Source organism: Gadus morhua, chromosome 16 (genome assembly GCF_902167405.1).
Source record: "Gadus morhua chromosome 16, gadMor3.0, whole genome shotgun sequence".
Taxonomy (NCBI): domain Eukaryota; kingdom Metazoa; phylum Chordata; class Actinopteri; order Gadiformes; family Gadidae; genus Gadus; species Gadus morhua.
Genome location: NC_044063.1, coordinates 2,564,776 through 2,592,428, shown reverse-complemented (window position 1 = coordinate 2,592,428; position 27,653 = coordinate 2,564,776). Strand labels below are relative to the sequence as shown.

Here is a 27,653-nt window from a genome sequence, read left to right as displayed (position 1 = left end):
GGGGGGGGGGGGGGGCTAGTGTAGGGTCTTTGTGTTGAGCAGTGTTGTAGTGTTGTGGAAAAAGCTGTTTCTGAGCCTGCTGGTGCGACTCCTGAGGCTCCTGTAACGTCTCTGAGGGGAGAGTCCAGCTTTTTTCAGTTTTCTGAGGAAGAAGAGGCGTTGTTGAGCTTTCTTGTCAGAGTGGAGGTGTTGAGTGACCAGGAGAGGTCTTGTGAAATATGGACACCCAGAAACTTGAAGTTGGTGACCCGTTCCACTTCAGCCCCGTTGATGTGAATGGGTGTGTGTATGCTTGACTTTGATTTCCGGAAGTCAACAATGAGTTCTTTGGTTTTGGTGCCGAGCACAAGATTGTTACTAGCGCACCAAGCTGCCAAGTGCTGGACTTCCTCCCTGTAGGCTGATTCATCATTATTCCTGATCAGGCCGAGCACTGTTGTGTCGTCTGCGAATTTTATGTTATGTGTAATAAATACATCATTTGTTCTCCGAAACAAACTTGACAGAACCAATGTCAATATAGTTTCCTCCCCCCCGGTACACCTAGGGGTCAGCCTCTCTTCCACCATAGATAAAGCTTATGTGTCAAAGCTAGTTAGCCAGATGAGGCTCACTAACACATGCTCTCTTGACCCACTCCTAACGCACAAGAGTCCGCAACATGGGAGTGATACTGGTCAGAAAACTGTCCCTCGAGGCACACATCAAGAACATTACCAGAGTTAACTTCTTCAACCTCAGGAACAAAACCAATCACCTGTTGAGCCGACCTGCCAGCGTCTCATCAATGCCTTCATCCCGTCTGGAACACTGCAATGCCCTCCTTGTGGGGAATCTGCTGCAAGAAAAATGACACTGTGTGGCAGTGTTGTGGTGTTTTCTGGTTGTGGAACACACTTCCTCAGAGAGGTGGACCCAGTGCTGAAGAAAGCCCCGCCCCTATCGGAGGCATAGTTGCGTCTAGGATCATGACGTGAATCCCTTGATAAGGCGGTCGCTGGGGTTGGCGGTGGGCGGGCTGTGAATACCTCGGGGGCTGCTTGCAGTCCTAGTTGTTATTATTATTATTATTATTATTGTTATTATTATTATGACTATAAACACAGGGAGCGAGGGAGCAAAGAGGGAGAGGACGGTTCTTAGTTGTTTAGTTTCATAACCTTGCTCTCTTCTGCTCTTTCTACTCTCTCTTTAGAACTGTTCAATCTAAGAACAGCTGGTATTAAGATAAATCTACACCAACAATACATTCTGATTCCTTGTCTTACAAAAGAACATCAAATATTACGATAACTGTACCAGACAGCCAATTGTATAATGTCTCCCAAAATCTTAGATATTGTCCATTATATGTACTTCATGTAGGCTGTGGATTAAGATGAACACACAGAAGTTTAGGTGATGTTGAGAAATCAGTTTGGTTTTTATAGCATCTTGAACCAACACTACCACCACTAGTGGTCATCTGAGAATAGTTGTGACGTTTTGTTTAATATTATTTTCCATTTCTCTTGATTTGTCTTTCAGAACTTGGAAGGATTCGCTCTGAATTAATCGACAGGTTGTCGTACGACGATGTCATCTATCTCCTGCATTACCTTAGAAAGATGAATGTGTTGAATGACCAGGAGATGAAGAATGTAGAGGGGAAGATGACCAGTGAAGACAGAGCACGTTGTCTCATTGCTACGGTGATGGAGAAAGGGGAGAGAGGAAGTAGCCTGATGGTTGATTATCTGACGGAGAGGCACCCTGACCTATGCTGGACCCTGGGTCTGACCCCAACTTCTGCTCGGTTCAGTGAGTTTAACATGTTAATGAAGTTCCCTCATTATGTGTGTAAAGTTTTTTCAGCAACTAATTTGCTGAAGTTTCGGTGTCAATCAAAGTAATTGCTGTTAAGAATAATGCACCTCTTCACCTGCAGGGGCCCAGAATCACACATAAACAGCGTCTTCTTTTAAGCATGTGCGTGCGTGCGTGCGTGCGTGCGTGCGTGCGTGCGTGCGTGCGTGCGTGCGTGCGTGCGTGCGTGCGTGCGTGCGTGCGTGCGTGCGTGCGTGCGTGCGTGCGTGCGTGCGTGCGTGCGTGCGTGCGTGCGTGCGTTCCCCGCGCGGGCGGGCGGGCTGTGAATACCTCGGGGGCTGCTTGCAGTCCTAGTTGCTGTTATTATTATTAGGGGTCCAAGCCAACAGGTTGGATCCCTATTGTTTTTGTAAGGATTATTATTAGGGGTCCAAGCCAACAGGTTGGATCCCTATTGTTTTTGTAGTGTTTATTATTATTATTATACTTACCTCCCTAAAAGTGTGCCCACAGCCCAAACCGTAAATGGTGCCGACACGCCAATTGCATGACTAGATCCAGATCCGTGGGGACTACGCAGACGACAAAATCCAGACATGCCGGCCACTAGGTGGCGCTATACCAAGGAATACGCGTTTGGGGCTATAACTCCCACACCGAACCTCCCACAGTCAAAAACTTGTACGCACATATTCACTGGAGTCTGCTGCATCTTTTGGCATAGGCCACGCCCATTTGCGTCTAGAATTTTTTTTCGCAAAATCGCGAAAACCGCAAAACTGTTTTTTCCCTACTCCTCCCACATTTCTTGACCAATCAACACCAAACTTTGCAAACGGCATCTTCAGACGCACACGCAAAGAATGCTCGAACACTTTTTTGATCCGACCTTCGACGACGAAACGGTAGCGTTTTGAATATTGGTTTATGAGCTAAATTAGACGTGGAAAATCAAAAATCCAAAAAAATCAAAAATTACACATCGGATCGAGTCCAAATTTAACACACATGTTAGCGCCACCCTTAACGACGTTCGAATAAAAATTCGGAAAATTACGCCCTAAGGGGGCGCTATAAACGAGGAAATTGTATATCTTCTAATTGGCCAAAGGAATGTTCTTCAAACTCAAGGGAAAACATCAAGGGGCAAACCCGAGTCTATATAGAAAATATGGCCAAGAATTATTAATGTTGGCGGGAGTTATTTGGCAAAGGAAAATTGTCTTTGGAAAATTTCGCCACAAGGCGGCGCCAAAAAACGACAACATTGTCTATCTCCTATTTGGCCAATGGAATGTTCTGAAAACGCGTTTTAGGCTGTAACTCCCACACCGAAGCTCCCACAGTCAAAACCTTTATATTCACATGTTGTTCACGGTAGCGTTTTGAACACTTGCTTCGCGTTGTGCCGGCGAAATGCACATTTCTTGTCGCGTTGTGCCGGCGAAATGCACACTTCTTGGACCCCTGCATAACTGCTTGCAGTTCTAGTTATTAGGGGTCCAAGCCAACAGGTTGGATCCCTATTGTTTTTGTAAGGATTTTTATTATTTTTATTATACTTCCCGCGCTAAAAGTGGGCCCACAGCCCAAACCGTAAATGGTGCCGACACGCCAAATGCATGACTTGATCCAGGTCCGGCACCGCTACTCAGATAACAAAATCCAGACACGCCGGCCACTAGGTGGCGCTATACCAAGGAAAGACGCGTTTGGGGCTATAACTCCCACACCGAACCTCCCACATTCAAAACCTTGTACACACATATTCACTGGAGTCTGCTGCATCTTTTGGCATAGGCCACGCCCACTTGCGTCCATAATTTTTTTTTGCAAAATCGCGAAAACCCCAAAACTGTTTTTTCCCTACTCCTCCCACATTTCTTGACCAATCGACACCAAACTTTGCACACGACATCTTCAGGCGCACACGCAAAGAAAGCACGAAACACTTTTTTGATCCGTCCTTCGATTACGAAACGGTAGCGTTTTGAATATTGGTTTATTAGCTAAATTAGACGTGGAATATCAAAAATCCAAAGAAATCCAGAATTAGACATCGGATCGAGTCCAAATTTGACACACATGTTGGTGTTAACCTTAATGTCGTTCGATAAAAAATTCGGACAAATTCGCCATTAGGGGGCGCAATAAACGAGGAAATTGTATATCTTCTACAAAATTTCGCCGCGAAAACGCTAGACTGACTTCTCGCTACTCCTACCACAGTCAAATCCTTTGTATCCACAGGTTCAGGGTAGCGTTTTGAACACATGCTTCGCGTTGTGCCGGCGAAACGCACATTTCTTGTCGCGTTGTGCCGGCGAAATGCACACTTCTTGGACCCCTGCATAACTGCTTGCAGTTCTAGTTCTTATACTTCCTACCAAGAAAGTGGTACCACAGCCCAGACCGTAAATGTTGCCGACATGCCAATTGCATGACTAGATCCAGGTCCGTGAAGACTATGCAGACGACAAAATCCAGACACGCCGGCCACTAGGTGGCGCTATACCAAGGAAAGACGCGTTTGGGGCTATAACTCCCACACCGAACCTCCCACAGTCAAAAACTTGTACGCACATATTCACTGGAGTCTGCTGCATCTTTTGGCATAGGCCACGCCCATTTGCGTCTAGAATTTTTTTTCGCAAAATCGCGAAAACCGCAAAACTGTTTTTTCCCTACTCCTCCCACATTTCTTGACCAATCGACACCAAACTTTGCACACGACATCTTCAGACACACACGCAAAGAATGCACGAAAGACTTTTTTGATCCGACCTTCGACGACGAAACGGTAGCGTTTTGAATATTGGTTTATTAGCTAAATTAGACGTGGAATAGCAAAAATCCAAAGAAATCCAAAATGAGACATCGGATCGAGTCCAAATTTTACACACGTGTTGGTGCTAACCTTAATGTCGTTCGATAAAATTTTCGGAAAATTTCGCCATTAGGGGGCGCAATAAACGAGGAAATTGTATATCTTCTAATTGGCCAAAGGAATGTTCTTCAAACTCAAGGGACACCATCAAGGGGCAAACCCGAGTCTATATAGAAAATATGGCCAAGAATTATTAATGTGGGCGGGAGTTATTTGGCAAAGGAAAATTGTCCTTGGAAAATTTCGCCACAGGGCGGCGCCAAAAAACGACGACATTGTCTATGTCCTATTTGGCCAACGTTCTGAAAACGCGTTTTAGGCTATAACTCCCACACCGAAGCTCCCACAGTCAAAACCTTTATATCCACAGGTTCAGGGTAGCGTTTTGAACACATGCTTCGCGTTGTGCCGGCGAAACGCACATTTCTTGTCGCGTTGTGCCGGCGAAATGCACACTTCTTGGACCCCTGCATAACTGCTTGCAGTTCTAGTTATTATTATTAGGGGTCCAAGCCAACAGGTTGGATCCCTATTGTTTTTGTAGTGTTTATTATTATTCCCCCCTAGAAGTGGGTCCACAGCCCAAACCGTAAATGGTGCCGACACGCCAATTGCATGACTAGATCCAGGTCCCTGAGTTCTAAGCAGACGACCAAATCCAGACACGCCGGCCACTAGGTGGCGCTATACCAAGGGAAAACGCGTTTGGGGCTATAACTCCCACACCGAACCTCCCACAGTCAAAAACTTGTACGCACGTATTCACTGGAGTCTGCTGCATCTTTTGGCATAGGCCACGCCCATTTGCGTCTACAATTTTTTTTCGCAAAATCGCGAAAACCGCAAAACTGTTTTTTCCCTACTCCTCCCACATTTCTTGACCAATCTACACCAAACTTTGCACACGACATCTTCAGACGCACACGCAAAGAATGCACGAAACACTTTTTTGATGCGACCTTTGACGACGAAACGGTAGCGTTTTGAATATTGGTTTATTAGCTAAATTAGACGTGGAATATCCAAAATCCAAAGAAATCCAAAATTAGACATCGGATCGAGTCCAAATTGTACACACATGTTGGTGTTAACCTTAACGTCGTTCGATAAAAAATTCGGAAAAATCCGCCATTAGGGGGCGCAATAAACGAGGAAATTGTATATCGTCTACAGAATTTCGCCGCGAAAACGCTACACTGACTTCTCGCTACTCCTACCACAGTCAAATCCTTTGTATCCACAGGTTCAGGGTAGCGTTTTGAACACATGCTTCGCGTTGTGCCGGCGAAACGCACATTTCTTGTCGCGTTGTGCCGGCGAAATGCACACTTCTTGGACCCCTGCATAACTGCTTGCAGTTCTAGTTATTAGGGGTCCAAGCCAACAGGTTGGATCCCTATTGTTTTTGTAAGGATTTTTATTATACTTCCCATCTAGAAGTGGTACCACAGCCCAAACCGTAAATGGTGCACACGCGCCAATTGCATCACTAGATCCAGGTTCGTGAACACTACGCAGACGACAAAATCCAGACATGCCGGCCACTAGGTGGCGCTATACCAAGGAATACGCGTTTGGGGCTATAACTCCCACACCGAACCTCCCACAGTCAAAAACTTGTGCCCACATATTCACTGGAGTCTGCTGCATCTTTTGGCATAGGCCACGCCCATTTGCGTCTTGAATTTTTTTTCGCAAAATCGCGAAAACCGCAAAACTGTTTTTTCCCTACTCCTCCCACATTCCTTGACCAATCAACACCAAACTTTGCACACGATATCTTCAGACGCACACGCAAAGAATGCACGAAACACTTTTTTGATGCGACCTTTGACGACGAAACGGTAGCGCTTTGAATATTGGTTTATTAGCTAAATTAGACGTGGAATATCAAAAATCCAAAGAAATCCAAAATTAGACATCGGATCGAGTCCATATTTTACAAACATGTTGGTGCTAACCTTAATGTCGTTCGATAAAAATTTCGGAAGATTTCGCCATTAGGGGGCGCAATAAACGAGGAAATTGTATATCTTCTACAAAATTTCGCCGCGAAAACGCGTCACTGAGTTCTCGCTACTCCTACCACAGTCAAATCCTTTGTATCCACAGGTTCAGGGTAGCGTTTTGAACACATGCTTCGCGTTGTGCCGGCGAAATGCACATTTCTTGTCGCGTTGTGCCGGCGAAATGCACACTTCTTGGACCCCTGCATAACTGCTTGCAGTTCTAGTTAGGGGTCCAAGCCAACAGGTTGGATCCCTATTGTTTTTGTAAGGATTATTATTATTAGGGGTCCAAGCCAACAGGTTGGATCCCTATTGTTTTTGTAAGGATTTTTATACTTCCTACCAAGAAAGTGGTACTACAGCCCAAACCGTAAATGGTGCACACACGCCAATTACATGACTAGATCCAGGTACGTGAAGACTATGCAGACGACAAAATCCAGACATGCCGGCCACTAGGTGGCGCTATACCAAGGAATACGCGTTTGGGGCTATAACTCCCACACCGAACCTCCCAGAGTCCAAAAACTTGTACACACAGATGCACTGGAGTCTGCTGCATCTTTTGGCCTAGGCCACGCCCATTTGCGTCTATGAATATTTTTCGCTAAATCGCGAAAACCGCAAAAATGTTTTTTCGCTACTCCTCCCACATTTCTCGACCAATTGACACAAACCTTTGCACACGGCATCTTCAGACCTACACGAAAATAATTCCTGCATTACTTTTTTGATCCGACCTTCGACGACGAAACGGTAGCGTTTTGAATATTGGTTTATTAGCTAAATTAGACGTGGAAAATCCAAAATCCCAAAAAATCCAAAATTACACATCGGATCGACTCCAAGTTTAACACACATGTTGGTGCTAACCTTAGTGTCGTACGATAAAAATTTCGGAAAATTTCGCCATTAGGGGGCGCCATAAACGAGGAAATTGTATATCTTCTACAAAATTTTGCCTCGAAAACGCTACACTGACTTCTCGCTACTCCTACCACAGTCAAATCCTTTGTATCCACAGGTTCAGGGTAGCGTTTTGAACACATGCTTCGCGTTGTGCCGGCGAAACGCACATTTCTTGTCGCGTTGTGCCGGCGAAATGCACACTTCTTGGACCCCTGCATAACTGCTTGCAGTTCTAGTTATTATTATTCCAGCACTAAAAGTGTGCCCACACCCCAAACCGTAAATGGTGCGGACGCGCGAATTGCATGACTAGATCCAGGTCCGTGAACACTACGCAGACGACAAAATCCAGACACGCCGGCCACTAGGTGGCGCTATACCAAGGAATACGCGTTTGGGGCTATAACTCCCACACCGAACCTTCCACAGTCAAAAACTTGTACGCACATATTCACTGGAGTCTGCTGCATCTTTTGGCATAGGCCACGCCCATTTGCGTCTAGAATTTTTTTTCGCAAAATCGTGAAAACCGCAAAACTGTTTTTTCCCTACTCCTCCCACATTTCTCGACCAATCAACACCAAACTTTGCACACGACATCTTCAGACGCACACGAAAAGAAAGACTCAAACACTTTTTGATCCGACCTTCGATTACGAAACGGTAGCATTTTGAATATTTGTTTATTAGCTACGTTTTACGTCGAAACGCAAAAATTCAAAAAATACCAAAATTACACATCGGATCAAGTCCAAATTTTAGACACATGTCGGTGCTACCCTTAATGGCGTTCAATAAAGAATTCGGAATGTTTCGCCATTAGGGGGCGCAATAAACGAGGAAATTGTATATCTTCTAATTGGCCAAAGGAATGTTCTTCAAACTCAAGGGAAACCATCAAGGGGCAAACCCGAGTCTATATAGAAAATATGGCCAAGAATCATTAATGTGGGCGGGAGTTATTTGGCAAAGGAAAATTGTCTTTGGAAAATTGCAAATTTCGCCACAGGGCGGCGCCAAAAAACGACGACATTGTCGATCTCCTATTTGGCCAATGGAATGTTCTGAAAACGCGTTTTAGGCTATAACTCCCACACCAAAGCTCCCACAGTCAAAACCTTTATATCCACATGATGTTCACGGTAGCGTTTTGAATACTTGCTTCGCGTTGTGCCGGCGAAATGCACATTTCTTGTCGCGTTGTGCCGGCGAAATGCACACTTCTTGGACCCCTGCATAACTGCTTGCAGTTCTAGTTATTCTTCCCCCCGTACTTGTGGGACTACAGCCCAAACCGTAAATGGTGCACACGCGCCAATTGCATGAATAGATCCAGGTCCGGCACCGCTACTCAGATAACCAAATCCAGACACGCCGGCCACTAGGTGGCGCTATACCAAGGACAGACGCGTTTGGGGTTATAACTCCCACACCGAATCTCCCACATTCAAAAACTTGTACGAACAGATTCACTGGAGTCTGCTGCATCTTTTGGCATAGGCCACGCCCATTTGCGTCTAGAATTTTTTTTCGCAAAATCGCGAAAACCGCAAAACTGCTTTTTCCCTACTCCTCCCACATTTCTTGACCAATCGACACCAAACTTTGCACACGACATCTTCAGACGCACGCACAAAGAATGCAGGAAACACTTTTTTGATGCGACCTTTGACGACGAAACGGTAGCGTTTTGAATATTGGTTTATTAGCTAAATTAGACGTGGAAAATCAAAAATCCAAAGAAATCCAAAATTAGACATCGGATCGAGTCCAAATTTTACACACAAGATGGTGCTAACCTTAATGTCGTTCAATAAAAAAATCTGAAAATTCTGCCATTAGGGGGCGCAATAAACGAGGAAATTGTATATCTTCTACAGAATTTAGCCGCGAAAACGCTACACTGACTTCTCGCTACTCCTACCACAGTCAAATCCTTTGTATCCACAGGTTCAGGGTAGCGTTTTGAACACATGCTTCGCTTTGTGCCGGCGAAACGCACATTTCTTGTCGCGTTGTGCCGGCGAAATGCACACTTCTTGGACCCCTGCATAACTGCTTGCAGTTCTAGTTATTATTATTATTATTACTATTGTTATTATTATTATTATTATTAGGGGTCCAAGCCAACAGGTTGGATCCCTATTGTTTTTGTAAGGATTTTTCCTATTATACTTACCTCCCTAAAAGTGGGACCACAGCCCAAACCGTAAATGGTGCCGACACGCCAATTGCATGACTAGATCCAGATCTCTTCGGACTATGCAGACGACAAAATCCAGACACGCCGGTCACTAGGTGGCGCTATACCAAGGAATACGCGTTTGGGGCTATAACTCCCACACCGAACCTCCCACATTCAAAACCTTATACACACAGATTCACTGGAGTCTGCTGCATCTTTTGGCATAGGCCACGCCCATTTGCGTCTAGAATTTTTTTTCGCAAAATCGCGAAAACCGCAAAACTGTTTTTTCGCTACTCCTCCCACATTTCTCGACCAATCAACACCAAACTTTGCACACGGCATCTTCAGACGCACACGCAAAGAAACCCTCAGACAGTTTTTTGATCCGACTTTCGACGACGAAACGGTAGCGTTTTGAATATTGGTTTATTAGCTAAATTAGACGTGGAATATCAAAAATCCAAAGAAATCCAAAATTAGACATCGGATCGAGTCCAAATTTTACACACATGTTGGTGTTAACCTTAACGTCGTTCGATAAAAAATTCGGAAATTTTCGCCATAAGGGGGCGCAATAAACGAGGAAATTGTGTATCTTCTCATTTGCCAGAGGAATGTTCTTCAAACTCAAGGGAAACCATCAAGGGGCAATCCCTAGTCTATATAGACAATATGGCCAAGAATTATTAATGTGGGCGGGAGTTATTTGGAAAAGGAAAATTGTCTTTGGAAAAATTCGCCACAAGGGGGTGCAAAAAAACGACGACATTGTCTATCTCCTATTTGGCCAATGGAATGTTCTGAAAACGCGTTTCAGGCTATAACTCCCACACCGAAGCTCCCACAGTCAAAACCTTTATATCCACATGTTGTTCACGGTAGCGTTTTGAATACTTGCTTCGCGTTGTGCCGGCGAAACGCACATTTCTTGTCGCGTTGTGCCGGCGAAATGCACACTTCTTGGACCCCTGCATAATTAGGGGTCCAAGCCAACAGGTTGGATCCCTATTGTTTTTGTAAGGATTTTTCCTATTATACTTACCTCCCTAAAAGTGGGACCACAGCCCAAACCGTAAATGGCGCCGACACGCCAATTGCATGACTAGATCCAGATCTCTTCGGACTATGCAGACGACCAAATCCAGACACGCCGGTCACTAGGTGGCGCTATACCAAGGAATACGCGTTTGGGGCTATAACTCCCACATCGAACCACCCACAGTCCAAAAACTTGTACACACAGATTCACTGGAGTCTGCTGCATCTTTTGGCATAGGCCACGCCCATTTGCGTCTAGAATTTTTTTTCGCAAAATCGCGAAAACCGCAAAACTTTTTTTTCGCTACTCCTCCCACATTTCTCGACCAATCAACACCAAACTTTGCACACGGCATCTTCAGACGCACACGCAAAGAAACCCTCTGACAGTTTTTTGATCCGACTTTCGACGACAAAACGGTAGCGTTTTGAATATTGGTTTATTAGCTAAATTTGACGTCGAAAATCAAAAATCCAAAAAAAAACTAAATTAGACATCGGATCGAGTCCACATTTTACACACATGTCGGGGCTAGCCTTAATGTCGTTCAAAAAAAAATTCGGAAAATTTCGCCATTAGGGGGCGCAATAAACGAGGAAATTGTATATCTTCTACAAAATTTCACCGCGAAAATGCTACACTGACTTCTCGCTACTCCTACCACAGTCAAATCCTTTGTATCCACAGGTTCAGGGTAGCGTTTTGAACACATGCTTCGCGTTGTGCCGGCGAAATGCACATTTCTTGTCGCGTTGTGCCGGAAAACGCTACACTGACTTCTCGCTACTCCTACCACAGTCAAATCCTTTGTATCCACAGGTTCAGGGTAGCGTTTTGAACACATGCTTCGCGTTGTGCCGGCGAAATGCACATTTCTTGTCGCGTTGTGCCGGCGAAATGCACACTTCTTGGACCCCTGCATAACTGCTTGCAGTTCTAGTTATTATTACTATTGTTATTATTATTATTATTATTATTATTATTATTATTATTATTATAAACGCAGGGATGGGGGAGGCAAAGAGGGAGAGGGCTCTCTTTTACTCTCTTTAGAACTGTTCAATCTAAGAACAGCTGGTATTAAGATAAATCTACACTAACAATACATTCTGATTCCTTGTCTTACAAAACAACATCAAATATTACGATAACTGCACCAGAAAGCCAATTGTATAATGTCACCCAAAATTTTAAATATTGTCCGCTATATGTACTTCATGTAGGCTGTGAGTTAAGATGAACACACAGAAGTTTAGGTGATGTTGAGGAATCAGTTTGGTTTTTGTGGCATCTTGAACCAACACTACCACCACTAGTGGTCATCTGAGAATAGTTGTAATGTTTTGTTTAATATTATTTTCCATTTCTCTTGATTTGTCTTTCAGAACTTGGAAGGATTCGCTCTGAATTAATCGACAGGTTGTTGGACAACGATGTCATCGATCTCCTGTATTACCTTAGGATGATGGATGTGTTGAATGACCAGGAGGAGAAGACTGTAGAGGGGAAGATGACCAGAGAAGACAGAGCACGTTGTCTCATTGATACAGTGATGAGGAAAGGGGAGAGAGGAAGTCGCCTGATGGTTGATTATCTGACGAAGAGGCACTCTGACCTATGCTGGACCCTGGGTCTGACCCCAACTTCTGCCTGGATCAGTGAGTGGGGTTGGAACAAGTTGATGAAGTTCCTTCATTGTGTGTGAAACGTTTTTTCAGCAACTAATTTGCTGAAGTTTCGGTGTCAATCAAAGTAATTGCTATTAAGAATAATGAACGATAGTTATGATATTATAATATCATATATTCTATGATTGGAGGCCTAGCCGTCTAGGCTTCGCCTTATGGGCTTGTCCCGTACGCATGCTCGCGCGCACTGAAAATGGTCAACTATGCACCGATCAACGTGGGCACCGCCCACATTCCCACGGCACCGTGTATATAAGGCGGAGCAAACCTCCGCCCATCCTCCACGCTATTCTTTCAGCATTTGGAGGGTACAGCAGGTGGTATCTAGACGGCTACACCTACAACTACATAGAACTAGAATTATAATATCATAACTATCATTCTATTTCATGTAGGCTACGCCGTCTAGGCTTCGCCTTATGGGCTAAGGCGAAGTTGCGTGCAGAGCCCAATCAATGTACTCCGGCTGGACCCCAGTCAAGAAACTTAAGTCACCAGGGCACACAAGACTCAAAAAAGCAGAGGATGTGCAAAACACAACAGCTTAATAAAAAACTAATTCCTCCTAGATCAAGCAAGGCGATGATCAAGAGAAAGAAGTGAGTCTGCAAAGACTCCGGCCCCAATCCGTCCTTCGTGGACTCCATGAAAGTGAAGAGAAAAACCAGAGGAATACGGTTTCCATTAGGTCCGCTACCACCGGGGGCGGAGCTACGGAGTTCGACTCTCCAATAAGGAGCTTCTCTCGTCCGTTTCTTATTTTAAAAAATGGCGGGAGTGCTATACTGGCAGAAAAAACCAACTTGTCAAACGGCGAGCCAATAGGAACCCCTCTACTCCGCTTTCCATTTGAAAAACGGAGGGAGAGAAATACTGGCATTCAAGTCCAACTCGGCGAGAGGAATTTCAACGATGCCGCTTAAAAGAACATGCCTTCATTCCTGAGCCGTAGAAGGGGCCCCGGACTCCAACACAGAGTTGCCGAGTGAGCCCCTGGACCTGTCTAACATGTAAAAACGGACAAAGGGGCCGAGGGAAGACCAAGAGCAGCCGCGCAGATGTCTTCCACCGGAACGCCTCTGAGTAGAGCCGTTGAAGTGGCCACGCTCCGTGTGGAGTGAGCTTTAACGCCCAATGGTGGCGCTAAGCCCTGCCGAGAGTAGGCTAAGCAAACACCCTCACATATCCAGCGAGAAAACCGCTGCTTAGAGAGAGCGCGGCCCCTGCTAGCGTCGCTATAACACACAAACAACTGTTGTGTGGAGCGGAACGCGGCCGAGCGATTCACGTACATAGCCAGCGCCCGCACCGGGCACAGGAGATGCAACTCTGCCTCCCCCTCACTAGAATGAGGCGGGGGTTGAAAAGCCTTAAGCACAATATCTCTCGACCGGAAAGAACTATTAATGTTATTAGGGAGGAACGCAGGATTAGGTCTGAGCAGCGCAAAGGAGCTGTCCTCGTTAAGCAACAAGCAGCTCGGGCTGACAGACAGAGCGGTCAGCTCACCGGCCCGCTTGGCAGCAACCAAAGCCAATAAGAGCGCCGCAAAGGACAGGGCATCCAAAGGGGCCTGAGACAGAGGCTCGAAAGGGTCCCTGGACAACTCGCGCAACACGGTGGGGAGATCCCAGAGGGGTGTAAGCACGTGCAAAACAGGCCTAACCCGTTTAGCCCAAAGCAAGAACCACTTGACCCGTGGATGGCTGAAGATCGGTCCACCATCCCAGCCCGCTTGGCCAGCCGAAACAGCTGCCGCATAGACCTTGATGGTGGAGAAAGCCAAACCTTTCTCCAATAAGTGCTGTAGAAACGCAAGCACGCTTCCCACCTCGCAATGGGATGGGACAGCGTGGTTCCTGTCACACCAATCAGAGAGAGCGCACCACTTCGCCGCATAGAGGGAAGAAGTAGAAGGCGCACGAGCACTCTGAATAGTGTTGATAACCGTCTCAGGCAAACCTTTGCCCTGCAGGATCAACCTCTCAGGAGCCAGACCAACAACCGTCCTGATACCTCGAGCGGGTGGTGCACCGTCCCATGGGCCTGTGAAAGCGCTTCCGGTCTGAACGATACCTTCCACGGCGCCGTCCGCGAGAGCACCGCCAGCTCTGGAAACCACAGAGCAGAGCGGTTCTCCGGAGCCACTATAATCAGGGACAGTCTCTCCTGTCTGACCCGTTCCAGAAGAGGAAGGATCAGCTGGAGCGGAGGGAACGCATACAAGAGAGCCCACGGCCAAAGTGTGTGCGCCAACGCATCCACCTCCAACGGGGGAAGATCCCGAGGGCTGAGAGAGAACCACCACCTGCAGTGTGTGTTCTCCGTGCACGCGAACAGGTCCACCTGAGCCGTCCCGAACCTCCGCCAGATCAGTCTGACAATGTCGGGTGCAACCGCCACTCGTTGCGGCGGGGACCACCGCGAGACATGAGGTCCGCCCCGAAGTTCTGGGCGCCCGCGATATGCAGGGCTCTCAGACTGAGGAGATACTGATGAGCCCAAAGCCAGAGCTCGACCGCCGTTTGGTGGAGAGCAGAGGAGCGCACTTCCCCCTGTTTGTTTATGTACGCCGCTGCCGACACACTGTCTGTCCTGATCAGAACGTGGCGGCCACGCACCAGGTGAAAGAAATGCAACAGCACTTTCCTCACAGCGACGAGTCCCAGCACATTGATGTGGACTGTAGGGGGCGTGCGCCACTCACCTCCCACCGAGTGAGAGAGGCACGTTCCTCCCCAACCCGTCAACGAGGCGTCCGGGAAGACCACTACGTAGGACGTCACTCTGCCCAGGGGAACGCCCCTGAGAAGGGCGGGGGGGTTTTCCCCAATATTCCAGGTCTGGTGACACTGAACCGGGTAGGAGGAGCACCCTGAGCTTGTGTCGCATGGGGTCCAACCGTTGGCGAGCAAACCACCGCTGGAGTCTGCACATAAAGAGCAGACCCAGGGGAACCACAGGATGGGCGGCTGCCATCAGTCCTAACAGGCGCATGGTGGACAGTGCGGTCACGTTTCTGAGAACGCAAAAGCGAGAGAGCGCCAACAGGATGGCCTCTCGCCGAGGAGGCGAGAAAATCGCTGTCATTGCGGCTGAGTCTAGGCAAAGCTCCAAGTAGACTATCTGCCGGCCGGGGAGCGGGAAGCTTTAGCTGAATGGCAGGCACTGGTACATCTACGCCACCCCCATAAAGGCAAAACGGAGAAACCTCCTGTGTGCCTGCCGAACTGGGACGTTGAAGTAAGCATCCTTGAGATCCAGGGATGTGAACCAGTCGCCCTCTCTCACACATCGGAGCAGCGCTCTGATAGTGAGCATTCTGAATTTCCTTGCAGCAACGAATCTGTTGAACACGCGAAGATCCAGAATAGGTCTCTTCTCCCCTGACTTCTTGGAAACCAGGAAGTAGCGGAAGTAAAACCCTCGATGTGACTCGTGGGGGGGGGGGACAGTGATTGCCCCCTTCTCCAAGAGACGGGCCACCTCTGCTGCCAGAGCCGTGCTTGAGGCCGGATCCCGTAGCCTGGTCTCCACCAACCCCATAAAGGGTGGGGGACGGCGCTTGAACTGTATGGGATGACCCCATCTCAACGTGGTGTCCAACCACGATGGCAGAACGCACCGTTCTAGCCAACATGCATAGCGGTCGGAGAGAGGGCGAGCTGACAGCTGAGGAACGCTGTCCAGGAATAACCCGTATTCCTCTGCCCCTACCGCCTCCACACAGTGTGTGGACCACGGGGGGCATCCCATGAAAGGGAGGAGGCTCAGCGAGCGTGGTAGATGTCACAGAGCTAGTCGCTGTACAAACAGCGAGCTGTCTAGACCAGGGGTCCCCAACCTTTTCAGCACCAAGGACCGGCTTGATTCTCCAAAAAAATTCACGGACCGGCGGGACTGGCCGGAGGGGGGGGGGGTTGGGTTATGTTGCGCAGAGGTTGCAAATTTGTTGATATTTTCATATAGTGTTGTGCATGCATTCATTTAAAATAACTAGTTTCAGTTATTTATGAACAGTGAAGGTAACCAACTCTTAAAAAAGAATGTGTACTTGAACAAGTGAAAAATGAACAACTATGAACATAAATATATTGAACTAAACTTGAGGTAACATCTATCAAGTGTAAACATGCACAACACAAAATGTCAGCAAGGGAACTTAACACACGTTTGTGATGCCACAGAATAGGCTTCAATTCATTTTAATCAGTGGGAGCCCTGTGCTTGTTTCCCTGCAACAAGAAGGTTCCATCTGGGGGTGATGGAAGACAGTGACACCCTTAGCGTGTTTGAAATGTCCAATCGATTGCGCAATTTTGTTTTAGTTGCAGTCATTGCCGAAAACCCGGCCTTGCATAGGTACGTGGTGGAAAATGGAAGCAACGTTTTCAGGGCTTTTACGGATATCTCGGGAAACTCCGCTTTGGTTTTGATCCAAAAACCCGCCAGAGAGGTTTGCTCAAACACACTTTTAAGACACCATCATTAGCTATCTCGATAATTTGATCTTCCTCCTGCACTGACAAGTGATTCGGGACATTGACAAATGGGTTGCGGATCCACTCATTCGTTTGCTGTGAATCTTTGGAGGATGGGAAGTAACGTTCGAATTCAATTGAAAGCGCAACAAGGTGATCGCACACCAGCTGCGAGAGAATGGGCCCTGCCTCAGTCACTAATGTTTGGAACATATCGAATACTCCCCTGTCCACTCGTCGTCCCCACAAATCAAGCTTGGCTTTAAATGCAGCAACTTTATCTGCCAGTTTAAAGACAGTCGTCATTCTCCCCTCTGGAGTGTCAGGTTGAGCTGAGCTCATAGTGTGACACTACTGTTGAACTGAACAAGTGAAGTGAGCTTAGGCTGCGCGCGCAGCCGCTGAAGCCAATACGCGTTGAGGACGGGACAGACAGACAGTTATCCCTGAGAAAATAAGTTAGGACCTTGCCAAAAATGCAAACATGTTATATGCAATCTAACAACTGCATATAGACTTATGGCATGTAAAAGAGTGACAGTATTGCGAAGTAAATTAAGTTTATTAAGTGTGCATGCATTTTGCATGAATTTTTAAAAAAAAATGTTTTTTTTTCTTTCTTTTTTTCTAGTCATGTCGTAGCCTACTACTACTAACCTACGGCATCTTGAACCAACACTACCACCACTAGTGGTCATCTGAGAATAGTTGTAACGTTTTGTTTTAATATTATTTTCCATTTCTCGATTTCTTGATTTGTCTTTCAGAACTTGGAAGGATTCGCTCTGAATTAATTGACAGGTTGTCAGACGACGATGTCATCGATCTCCTGTATTACCTTAGGATGATGGATGTGTTGAATGACGAGGAGGAGAAGACTGTAGAGGGGAAGATGACCAGTGAAGACAGAGCACGTTGTCTCATTGATACTGTGATGGAGAAAGGGGAGAGAGGAAGTCGCCTGATGGTTGATTATCTGACGGAGAGGCACCCTGACCTATGCTGGACCCTGGGTCTGACCCCAACTTCTGCTCGGATCAGTGAGTTTAACATGTTAATGAAGTTCCCTCATTATGTGTGTAAAGTTCTTTCAGCAACTAATTTGCTGAAGTTTGGGTGTCAATCAAAGTAATTGCTATTAAGAATAATGCACCTCTTCACCTGCAGGGGCCAGAATCACACATAAACAGCATCTTCTTTTAAGTGTGTGTGTGTGTGTGTGTGTGTGTGTGTGTGTGTGTGTGTGTGTGTGTGTGTGTGTGTGTGTGTGTGTGTGTGTGTGTGTGTGTGTGTGTGTGTGTGTGTGACATTTGATTTGGGGACTAAATAAGAGCCAGTGCTGAAGAAAGCCCCGCCCCTATCGGAGGCATAGTTGCGTCTAGGATCATGACGTGAATCCCTTGATAAGGCGGTCGCTGGGGTTGGCGGTGGGCGGGCTGTGAATACCTCGGGGGCTGCTTGCAGTCCTAGTTGTTATTATTATTATTATTATTATTATTATAAACGCAGGGATGGGGGGGGCAAAGAGGGAGAGGGCGGTTCTTAGTTGTTTAGTTTCATAACCTTGCTCTCTTCTGCTCTTTCTACTCTCTCTTTAGAACTGTCAAATCTAAGAACAGCTGGTATTAAGATAAATCTACACTAACAATACATTCTGATTCCTTGTCTTACAAAATAACATCAAATATTACGATAACTGCACCAGACAGCCAATTGTATAATGTCACCCAAAATCTTAGATATTGACCACTATATGTACTTCATGTAGGCTGTGAATTAAGATGAACACAGAAGTTTAGGTGATGTTGAGGAATCAGTTTGGTTTTTGTAGCATCTTGAACCAACACTACCACCACTAGTGGTCATCTGAGAATAGTTGTAATGTTTTGTTTTAATGTTATTTTCCATTTCTCTTGATTTGTCTTTCAGAACTTGGAAGGATTCGCTCTAAATTAATCGACAGGTTGTTGGACCACGATGTCATCGATATCCTGCATTACCTTAGGAAGATGGATGTGTTGAATGACGAGGAGGAGAAGACTATAGAGGAGAAGACGACCAGTAAAGACAGAGCACGTTGTCTCATTGATACGGTGATGAAGAAAGGGGAGAGAGGAAGGAGCCTGATGGTTGATTATCTGACGGAGAGGCACCCTGACCTATGCTGGACCCTGGGTCTGACCCCAACTTCTGCTCGGATCAGTGAGTTTAACATGTTGATGAAGTTCCCTCATTATGTGTGTAAAGTTCTTTCAGCAACTACTTTGCTGAAGTTTCGGTGTCAATCAAAGTAATTGCTGTTAAGAATAATGCACCTCTTCACCTGTAGGGGCCCAGAATCACACATACAACAGCATCTTCTTTTAAGCGTGTGTGTGTGTGTGTGTGTGTGTGTGTGTGTGTGTGTGTGTGTGTGTGTGTGGTGTGTGTGGTGTGTGTGTGTGTGTGTGTGTGTGTGTGTTGTGGCAACCCCGACCGTCGGCGGCTGAGATTCCAGAAGGAGATGCACAAAACAGGGTGTGGGTCAACGTTTTTTTATTGCGTTTTACCACACGTGCAAAAAAAGGGTAACGAAAAAGTTAACTGAGGTTCTTCCTGGTATGGGAAAAAAGGGAACCGCCCCGGGTCTGGTCCTGCTGCGGGGTCAGCGTCTTGATCCCTTGCGTCTCCTGCTGCTTAGTCCTGGGGAGAGGCGAAATGTCATTAGCGTGGGTCCGGGTAATCTCCCACTACCGCGTCTCTCCAACTCGGTCGCATTCCCCTGACTGGTGCGCGCTCGGTCCTTAAGAACCCTCCGCCGTCTCCCTCCGCCGGGTGCTCCGCATCTCCGTGATTGCGCGGGTGCGCTAGATGCGGGCTCCCGCGTCGCCGCGCCGAGCAGCACATATCTCCCACGGACTACCTGCCCGCGGAGAGGGCGCTGGCGGGGCTCGAACTCCTCCGTCAGATCGGGGTTGCCACACACCCCCACCCTCAGCTGCAAGTCGGGGACCCTCCGGGATAGGCCTAGGCAGGTGTCCCTCCGGGACAGTGCGTCTGCGTTGGCATGTGCGCGTCCGGGCCGGTGGACCACCTGGAAGTGATAATCCTGCAGGGCCAGGAACCAGCGCGTCAACCGGGCGTTGGTATCCTTGGCCGTGGCCATCCACTTCAGGGGGGCGTGGTCTGTGACCAGGGTGAAGGTGCGTCCGAGGAGGTAGTAGCGAAGCTTCTCCAGGGTCCACTTTATCGCCAGCACCTCCGTCTCCACGGTTGAGTAGGCTTTCTCGCTGGCCATGAGTTTCCGGCTGATATAGGTCACCGGGTGCTCCTCGCCCGACCGGACCTGGGATAAGACCGCTCCCAGCCCCACTTTGGACGCGTCGGTGTGGACGACGAAGGGGAGGTTGAAGTCCGGGGTGATCAGGAGGGGCTCGGTGCAGAGGGCCCGTCGGAGGCACGAGAACGCCTCCTCGACCTCCTGCGTCCACTCGACCCGGTCAGGCAGAGCCCTCCGCGTCAACTCGTGGAGGGGGCTGGCCAGTGTCGCGAACGCCGGGATGAAGCGTTGGTAGTACCCCACGAGTCCCAGGAATGACTTCACCTGTTTCTTCGTCCTCGGCCGGGGCCAGGTCCGGATGGTCTGCACCTTCTCCTCTTGCGGCTTCACGCTGCCCCTCCCCACTCGGTAGCTCAGGTAGGACGCCTCTTCGAGGCCCAGGCGGCACTTCTTAGGGTTGGCCGTAAGGCCGGCGGCTCGGAGCGCTCCCAGGACGGCACGGAGGTGATGTAGGTGCAGGTCCCAGGTGCTGCTGTGGACGACGATGTCGTCGATGTAGGCGGCGGCGTATTCCCTGTGGGCCCGTAGGACCCGGTCCATCATCCGCTGGAAGGTCGCGGGCGCCCCGTGCACCCCGAACGGGAGGGCCATGTACCGGTACAGCCCGTCGGGGCTGGCGAACGCTGTCTTCTCCCGGGCCCGCTGGGTGAGAGGGACCTGCCAGTAGCCTTTCGTCAGGTCCAGGGTGGTAATGAACCGGGCCGGCCCCAGCCGCTCTATCAGTTAGTCTATGCGGGGCATGGGGTAGGCGTCGAAGGCCGACACCTCATTCAATTTCCGGAATTCATTACAGAAGCGGTACGTTCCGTCCAGTTTGGGGACCAGGGCCACCGGGCTGGACCATGCGCTGTGGGACTCCTCGATGACCCCCATCTGTAGCATGCTGATGACTTCCGCTCGGATGGCAGCCCACCGTGCCTCTCGGACTCCCGGTTCCGTCCTGATGTCGTGGCTGACGGTCGCAGTCCTCCCGGGCCGCTCCGAGAAGACGTTGAGGTGCTGGAGGACCACTTCCTTCATGTCCTGTGTCTGGCTTGGGCTCAGCTGCTCCCCCACTGGTACCTCGGGCAGGGGTAGTCGTGCGGACAGGGACAGGGACAGGAGGGCTGGTTCTCGCGGGGCTGTCGGTGGTTGCCACTGCTTCAGCAGATTAATGTGGTAGACCTGGACGGCCTTGCGTCTCCCCGGTTGCCGCACCCGGTAGTTGACGTCGCCGACCCGGTCGATGACGTCGTAGGGACCCTGCCATTTGGCCAGGAACTTGCACTCGGCGGTCGGGACGAGGACCAGCACCTGGGCCCCTCAGTTGTATACCCGGGCTTGGGCTTGCTGGGCCCGTCCGAGGTGCTCCCGGACCACGGGCCAGATCTGCGCCATCCGGCCCCGCATCTGCTCCACATGCTCGATGACGGTGCGGTGGGGGGACGGTTGGCTCTCCCAGGCGTCCCGGGCGATGTCGAGCAGCCCTCTTGGTCGCCAGCCGTAGAGGAGCTCGAAGGGCGAGAATCCCGTGGAGGCCTGGAGCACTTCTCGGATGGCGAAGAGGACATGCGGAAGCAGCTGGTACCAGTTTTTCCCATCTGCTTCCATGACCTTCTTCAGCATGGACTTCAGGGTTTTGTTGAATCTCTCCACCAACCCATCGGTTTGGGGGTGGTAGACGGAGGTCCGGAGGTGGCGGATCTGAAACAAACTGGTGAGGTCTTTTAAAACCCGGGACATAAAACAGGACCCTTGATCCATCAGGATCTCTCAGACTATCCCCACCCGGCTGAATAAAACCATTAGTTCCCTCGCCACCGCCTTGGCTGTGGCGGCACGGAGAGGAACTGCCACTGGGTAGCGTGTGGCGTAATCCACCATAACTAAGACGTAGCGATGGCCTCGACTAGTCTTGGGGAGGGGACCTATGATGTCTAGACCCAGCCGGTCGAACGGGACCTCTATCAGCGGCATCGGTATGAGGGGGTTCCGTACAGTGGGTCTCGGGGCGGTGTGTTGGCACTCGGGGCAGGTCCGGCAGTAATCCTCTACATTCCGTTTCACCCCCGGCCAGTATAACCGGTTCAGGGTTCTGTCCCTCGTCTTGTCCATCCCCAGGTGAGCCCCCAAAAGGTGGGTGTGGGCCATATAGAGGACTTTGCTCACGTACGGTCTTGGAACGACCAACTGTTCTACCTCCTTCCCCCCTCTCTGTACCACCCGGTATAGTAACCCCCCCCTGGTGCTGAAGTGTGGGTACTGTCGGTCACTCACCGAGTCCCGTGAGAGACCTTCATGGACCTGGACATGTCCCCAGGCGTGGCGGAGGGCGTCGTCCTCCAGCTGGGCGGTGGCGAACTGTCCTCCCTTGTCGGGGCCTCCCCCGTCGGCCAGGGGGTAGTCGGAGAAGTCTATAAGGGGTGGAGTCTCCTCCCCGTCTGGCGGAGGGGCCTGCTCGGAGGCAGTCATCGTGTCCGGACTCCCCGGGGGAAGGGACACCGTGGAAAAGGGGGGGGGGTGCGGTGCCGCCTGTCGGGGGACTCGTCCGAGTCGGACCGGGAGGGCGCCGGTTGGGAGGCCATATAGGCGGGCCGGCTACGCAGCTGGCGGGGTCGGGTCCTAGGTGGCCGGCGCCGGGGTGCCTGAAGCCCGGCCCCCAGCAGTTGGGCGAAGATCGGGCAGTCCCGTCCGATTAAGAGGGGCATCGGGAGGTTCGGGACCAGCCCGGTCCGAACCGCGAAGGTGCTCTTCGGGGTCTGAACGGTGATCTGCCTCGTGTTGTAGGACTCGGTCTGCCCGTGGATGCAGCCTACGTCGATCCTCCGCCCGGAGGTCCCGTCCGCCAGACCGGGTCGGACCAGCGTAACCACGCTCCCTGAGTCGAGCAGGGCGTGGGTGTCGTGCCTCCCCACGCGTACCGGTAGGCTGGGGGTGTCGGTCCGCTCGTGGGACCAGCAGGTGGTGCGGAGACAGACCCCCCCTCTCCGGTCGGACGGACTGGCCGTGGGCATGGATACGTCCCCTGCTCCGGGACAATGGCGGGCCAGGTGGCCCATCTGGCCGCACGTGTAGCACCTCCACTCCTCTCTCTGGGTCGGAGGGGCGGGCCCTCGGCGGTCCGTGATGGTTCGGTTCGGGTAGGCGGGGGCGTGGGAGGGCGGTGCCAGGGTGCGCTGGTTCTCCGGCGTCCGTCCGCGCCGCTAGGTCCGCGTCTCACCCCCCCCACCGGAGGCCGGGGTCGCCCCGCTGCACAGCCGCTGGGTGACTTGGTGGTTCACCAATAGTTCCACGAGGTCGTTCACCGACCTGGGTTGGTTCCCGGAGGCCCAGCATTTGGCCCCGGTGGGCAGGGCTCAACGAGCCACCGCTCCGCCAGGCGGACAAGTTGCGATATCTGGCTCCTCACCGAGCCCAGGGGGTCGTTCACCCAGTCCTGGAACCGCTGCGCCTGGGCTGGGAGGCTGTGACCGTAATGGGCGAGGATGGCCCGCTTGAGTGTGGGGTAGTGCGCCGCCTGGGCCAGGCTGAGATCCCGATAGGCGTGCTGGGCGTCCCCGGACAGGAAGGGCGCTAGTATGTAGCCCCACTGGTCCGCTGGCCACCTCTCCCGGGCCGCGGTCCGCTCAAAATTCTCAAGACATGCCTCAACGTCATCGTCCGGTCCCAGTTTAGTGAGCCGAGGTTCTTCCTGGTCTGGGGAAAAAAGGGAACCGCCCCGGGTCTGGTCCTGCTGCGGGGTCGGCGTCTCGATCCCTTGCGTCACCGGCTGCTTAGTCCTGGGGAGAGGCGAAATGTCATTAGCGTGGATCCGGGTAATCTCCCCCTACCGCGTCTCTCCAACTCGGTCACATTCCGCTGACTGGTGGGCGCTCGGTCCTTATGAACCCTCCGCCGTCTCCCTCCGCCGGGTGCTCCGCATCTCCGTGATTGCGCGGGTGCGCTCGATGCGCTCCCGCGTCGCTGCGCCGAGCGGCACATATCTCCCACGGACTACCTGCCCGCGGAGAGGGCGCTGGCGGGGCTCAAACTCCTCCGTCGGATCGGGGTTGCCACAGTGTGTGTGACGTTTGATTTGGGGACTAAAAAAGAGCCAGTGCTGAAGAAAGCCCCGCCCCTATCGGAGTCATAGTTGCGTCTAGGATCATGACGTGAATCCCTTGATAAGGCGGTCGCTGGGGTTGGCGGTGGGCGGGCTGTGAATACCTCGGGGGCTGCTTGCAGTCCTAGTTGTTATTATTATTATCATTATTATTATTATTATCATTATAAATGCAGGGAGCGAGGGAGCAATGGGGAGAGGGCGGTTCTTAGTTGTTTAGTTTCATAACCTTGCTCTCTTCTGCTCTTTCTACTCTCTTTAGAACTGTCAAATCTAAGAACAGCTGGTATTAAGATAAATCTACACTAACAATACATTCTGATTCCTTGTCTTACAAAAGAACATCAAATATTACGATAACTGCACCAGACAGACATTTGTATAATGTCACCCAAAATCTTAGATATTGTCCGCTATATGTACTTCATGTAGGCTGTGAATTAAGATGAACACACAGAAGTTTAGGTGATGTTGAGAAATCAGTTTGGTTTTTGTAGCATCTTGTACCAACACTACCACCACTAGTGGTCATCTGAGAATAGTAGTAATGTTTTGTTTTAATGTTATTTTCCATTTCTCTTGATTTGTCTTTCAGAACTTGGAAGGATTCGCTCTGAATTAATCGACAGGTTGTCGGACGACGATGTCATCGATCTCCTGCATTACCTTAGGAAGACGGATGTGTTGAATGACCAGGAGAAGAATGCTGTAGAGGAGAAGATGACCAGTAAAGACAGAGCATGTTGTCTCATTGATACGGTGATGAAGAAAGGGGAGAGAGGAAGAAGCCTGATGGTTGATTATCTGACGGAGAGGCACCCTGACCTATGCTGGACCCTGGGTCTGACCCCAACTTCTGCTCGGATCAGTGAGTTTAACATGTTAATGAAGTTCCCTCATTATGTGTCTGAAGTTCTTTCAGCAACTACTTTGCTGAAGTTTCGGTGTCAAAGTAATTGCTGTTAAGAATAATGCACCTCTTCACCTGTAGAGGCCCAGAATCACACATAAACAGCATCTTCTTTTTAGCGTGCGTGCGTGCGTGTGTGTGTGTGTGTGTGTGTGTGTGTGTGTGTGTGTGTGTGTGTGTGTGTGTGTGTGTGTGTGTGTGTGTGTGTGTGTGTGTGTGTGTGTGTGTGTGACGTTTGATTTGGGGACAAAAAAAAGACCCAGTGCTGAAGAAAGCCCCGCCCCTATCGGAGACATAGTTGCGTCTAGGATCATGACGTGAATCCCTTGATAAGGCGGTCGCTGGGGTTGGCGGTGGGCGGGCTGTGAATACCTCGGGGGCTGCTTGCAGTCCTAGTTGTTGTTGTTATTATTATTATTATTATTATTATTATTATTATTATTATTATTATCATCATTATAAACGCAGGGAGCGAGGGAGCAAAGAGGGAGAGGGCGGTTCTTAATTGTTTAGTTTCATAACCTTGCTCTCTTCTGCTCTTTCTACTCTCTCTTTAGAACTGTCAAATCTAAGAACAGCTGGTATCAAGATAAATTTACACTAAATATACATTCTGATTCCTTGTCTTACAAAATAACATCAAATATTACGATAACTGCACCAGACAGCCAATTGTATAATGTCACCCAAAATCTTAGATATTGTCCACTATATGTACTTCATGTAGGCTGTGAATTAAGATGAACCCACAGAAGTTTAGGTGATGTTGAGGAATCAGTTTGGTTTTTGTGGCATCTTGAACCAACACTACCACCACTAGTGGTCATCTGAGAATAGTTGTAATGTTTTGTTTTAATATTATTTTCCATTTCTCTTGATTTGTCTTTCAGAACTTAGAAGGATTCGCTCTGAATTAATCGACAGGTTGTCGGACCACGATGTCATCGATCTCCTGTATTACCTTAGGATGATGGATGTGTTGAATGACGAGGAGAAGAAGACTGTAGAGGGGAAGATGACCAGTAAAGACAGAGCACGTTGTCTCATTGATACTGTGATGAAGAAAGGGGAGAGAGGAAGTCGCCTGATGGTTAAATATCTGTCGGAGAGGCACCCTGACCTATGCTGGACCCTGGGTCTGACCCCAACTTCTGCTCGGATCAGTGAGTTTAACATGTTAATGAAGTTTCCTCATTATGTGTGTGAAGTTCTTTCAGCAACTACTTTGCTGAAGTTTCGGTGTCAATCAAAGTAATTGCTGTTAAGAATAATGCACCTCTTCACCTGCAGGGCCCAGAATCACACATAAACAGCATCTTCTTTTAAGCGTGTTTGTGTGTGTGTGTGTGTGTGTGTGTGTGTGTGTGTGTGTGTGTGTGTGTGTGTGTGTGTGTGTGTGTGTGTGTGTGTGTGTGTGTGTGTGTGTGTGTGGTGTGTGTGTGGGTGTGACGTTTGATTTGGGGACTAACATACGAGCCAATGCTGAAGAAAGCCCCGCCCCTATCGGAGGCATAGTTGCGTCTAGGATCATGACGTGAATCCCTTGATAAGGCGGTCGCTGGGGTTGGCGGTGGGCGGGCTGTGAATACCTCGGGGGCTGCTTGCAGTCCTAGTTATTATTGTTGTTATTATTATTATTATTATTATCATTATAAACGCAGGGAGCGAGGGAGCAAAGAGGGAGAGGGCGGTTCTTAGTTGTTTAGTTTCATAACCTTGCTCTCTTCTGCTCTTTCTACTCTCTCTTTAGAACTGTCAAATCTAAGAGCAGCTGGTATTAAGATAAATCTACACTAACAATACATTCTGATTCCTTGTCTTACAAAACAACATCAAATATTACGATAACTGCACCAGACAGCCAATTGTATAATGTCACCCAAAATCTTAGATATTGTCCACTATATGTACTTCATGTAGGCTGTGAATTAAGATGAACACACAGAAGTTTAGGTGATGTTCAGAAATGAGTTTGGTTTTTGTGGCATCTTGAACCAACACTACCACCACTAGTGGACATCTGAGAATAGTTGTAATGTTTTGTTTTAATATTATTTTCCATTTCTCTTGATTTGTCTTTCAGAACATGGAAGGATTCGCTCTGAATTAATCGACAGTTTGTCGGACTACGATGTCATCGGTCCCCTGAATTATCTTAGGAAGATGAATGTGTTGAATGACCAGGAGATGAAGACTGTAGAGGGGAAGATGACCAGTAAAGACAGAGCACGTTGTCTCATTGATACGGTGATGAGGAAAGGGGAGAGAGAAAGTAGCCTGATGGTTGATTATCTGACGGAGGGGAACCCTGAACTATACTCAACCCTGGGTCTGAC

At 49.2% G+C, this 27,653-nt stretch overlaps 3 protein-coding genes across 2 annotated transcripts in view; all 3 read left to right on the top strand.

The window, feature by feature from the left end:
- Positions 1-27,653, top strand: part of LOC115561049 (uncharacterized) — a 97,838-nt gene that overhangs the window by 10,635 nt on the left and 59,550 nt on the right. The window lies entirely within an intron of this gene.
- Positions 1-27,653, top strand: part of LOC115560668 (vitellogenin-2) — a 434,163-nt gene that overhangs the window by 395,157 nt on the left and 11,353 nt on the right.
- On the top strand, positions 1,117-26,650 carry LOC115560678 (uncharacterized). The gene is made up of 6 exons (XM_030380160.1): positions 1,117-1,800; positions 12,224-12,496; positions 17,775-18,047; positions 18,937-19,209; positions 25,003-25,275; positions 26,208-26,650. Exons 1-6 carry the CDS (start codon positions 1,608-1,610, stop codon positions 26,570-26,572), a joined length of 1,650 nt encoding a protein of 549 aa, XP_030236020.1. The 5' UTR covers positions 1,117-1,607; the 3' UTR covers positions 26,573-26,650.

Excerpts from the sequence above, each read along its gene's own strand:
- LOC115560678 (XM_030380160.1), top strand. The coding sequence starts at position 1,608 with ATGAATGTGTTGAATGACCAGGAGATGAAGAATGTAGAGGGGAAGATG. Across the intron at positions 1,801-12,223 it reads CCCAACTTCTGCTCGGTTCA|AACTTGGAAGGATTCGCTCT; the intron begins GTGAGTTTAACA and ends TTTGTCTTTCAG. Across the intron at positions 12,497-17,774 it reads CCCAACTTCTGCCTGGATCA|AACTTGGAAGGATTCGCTCT; the intron begins GTGAGTGGGGTT and ends TTTGTCTTTCAG.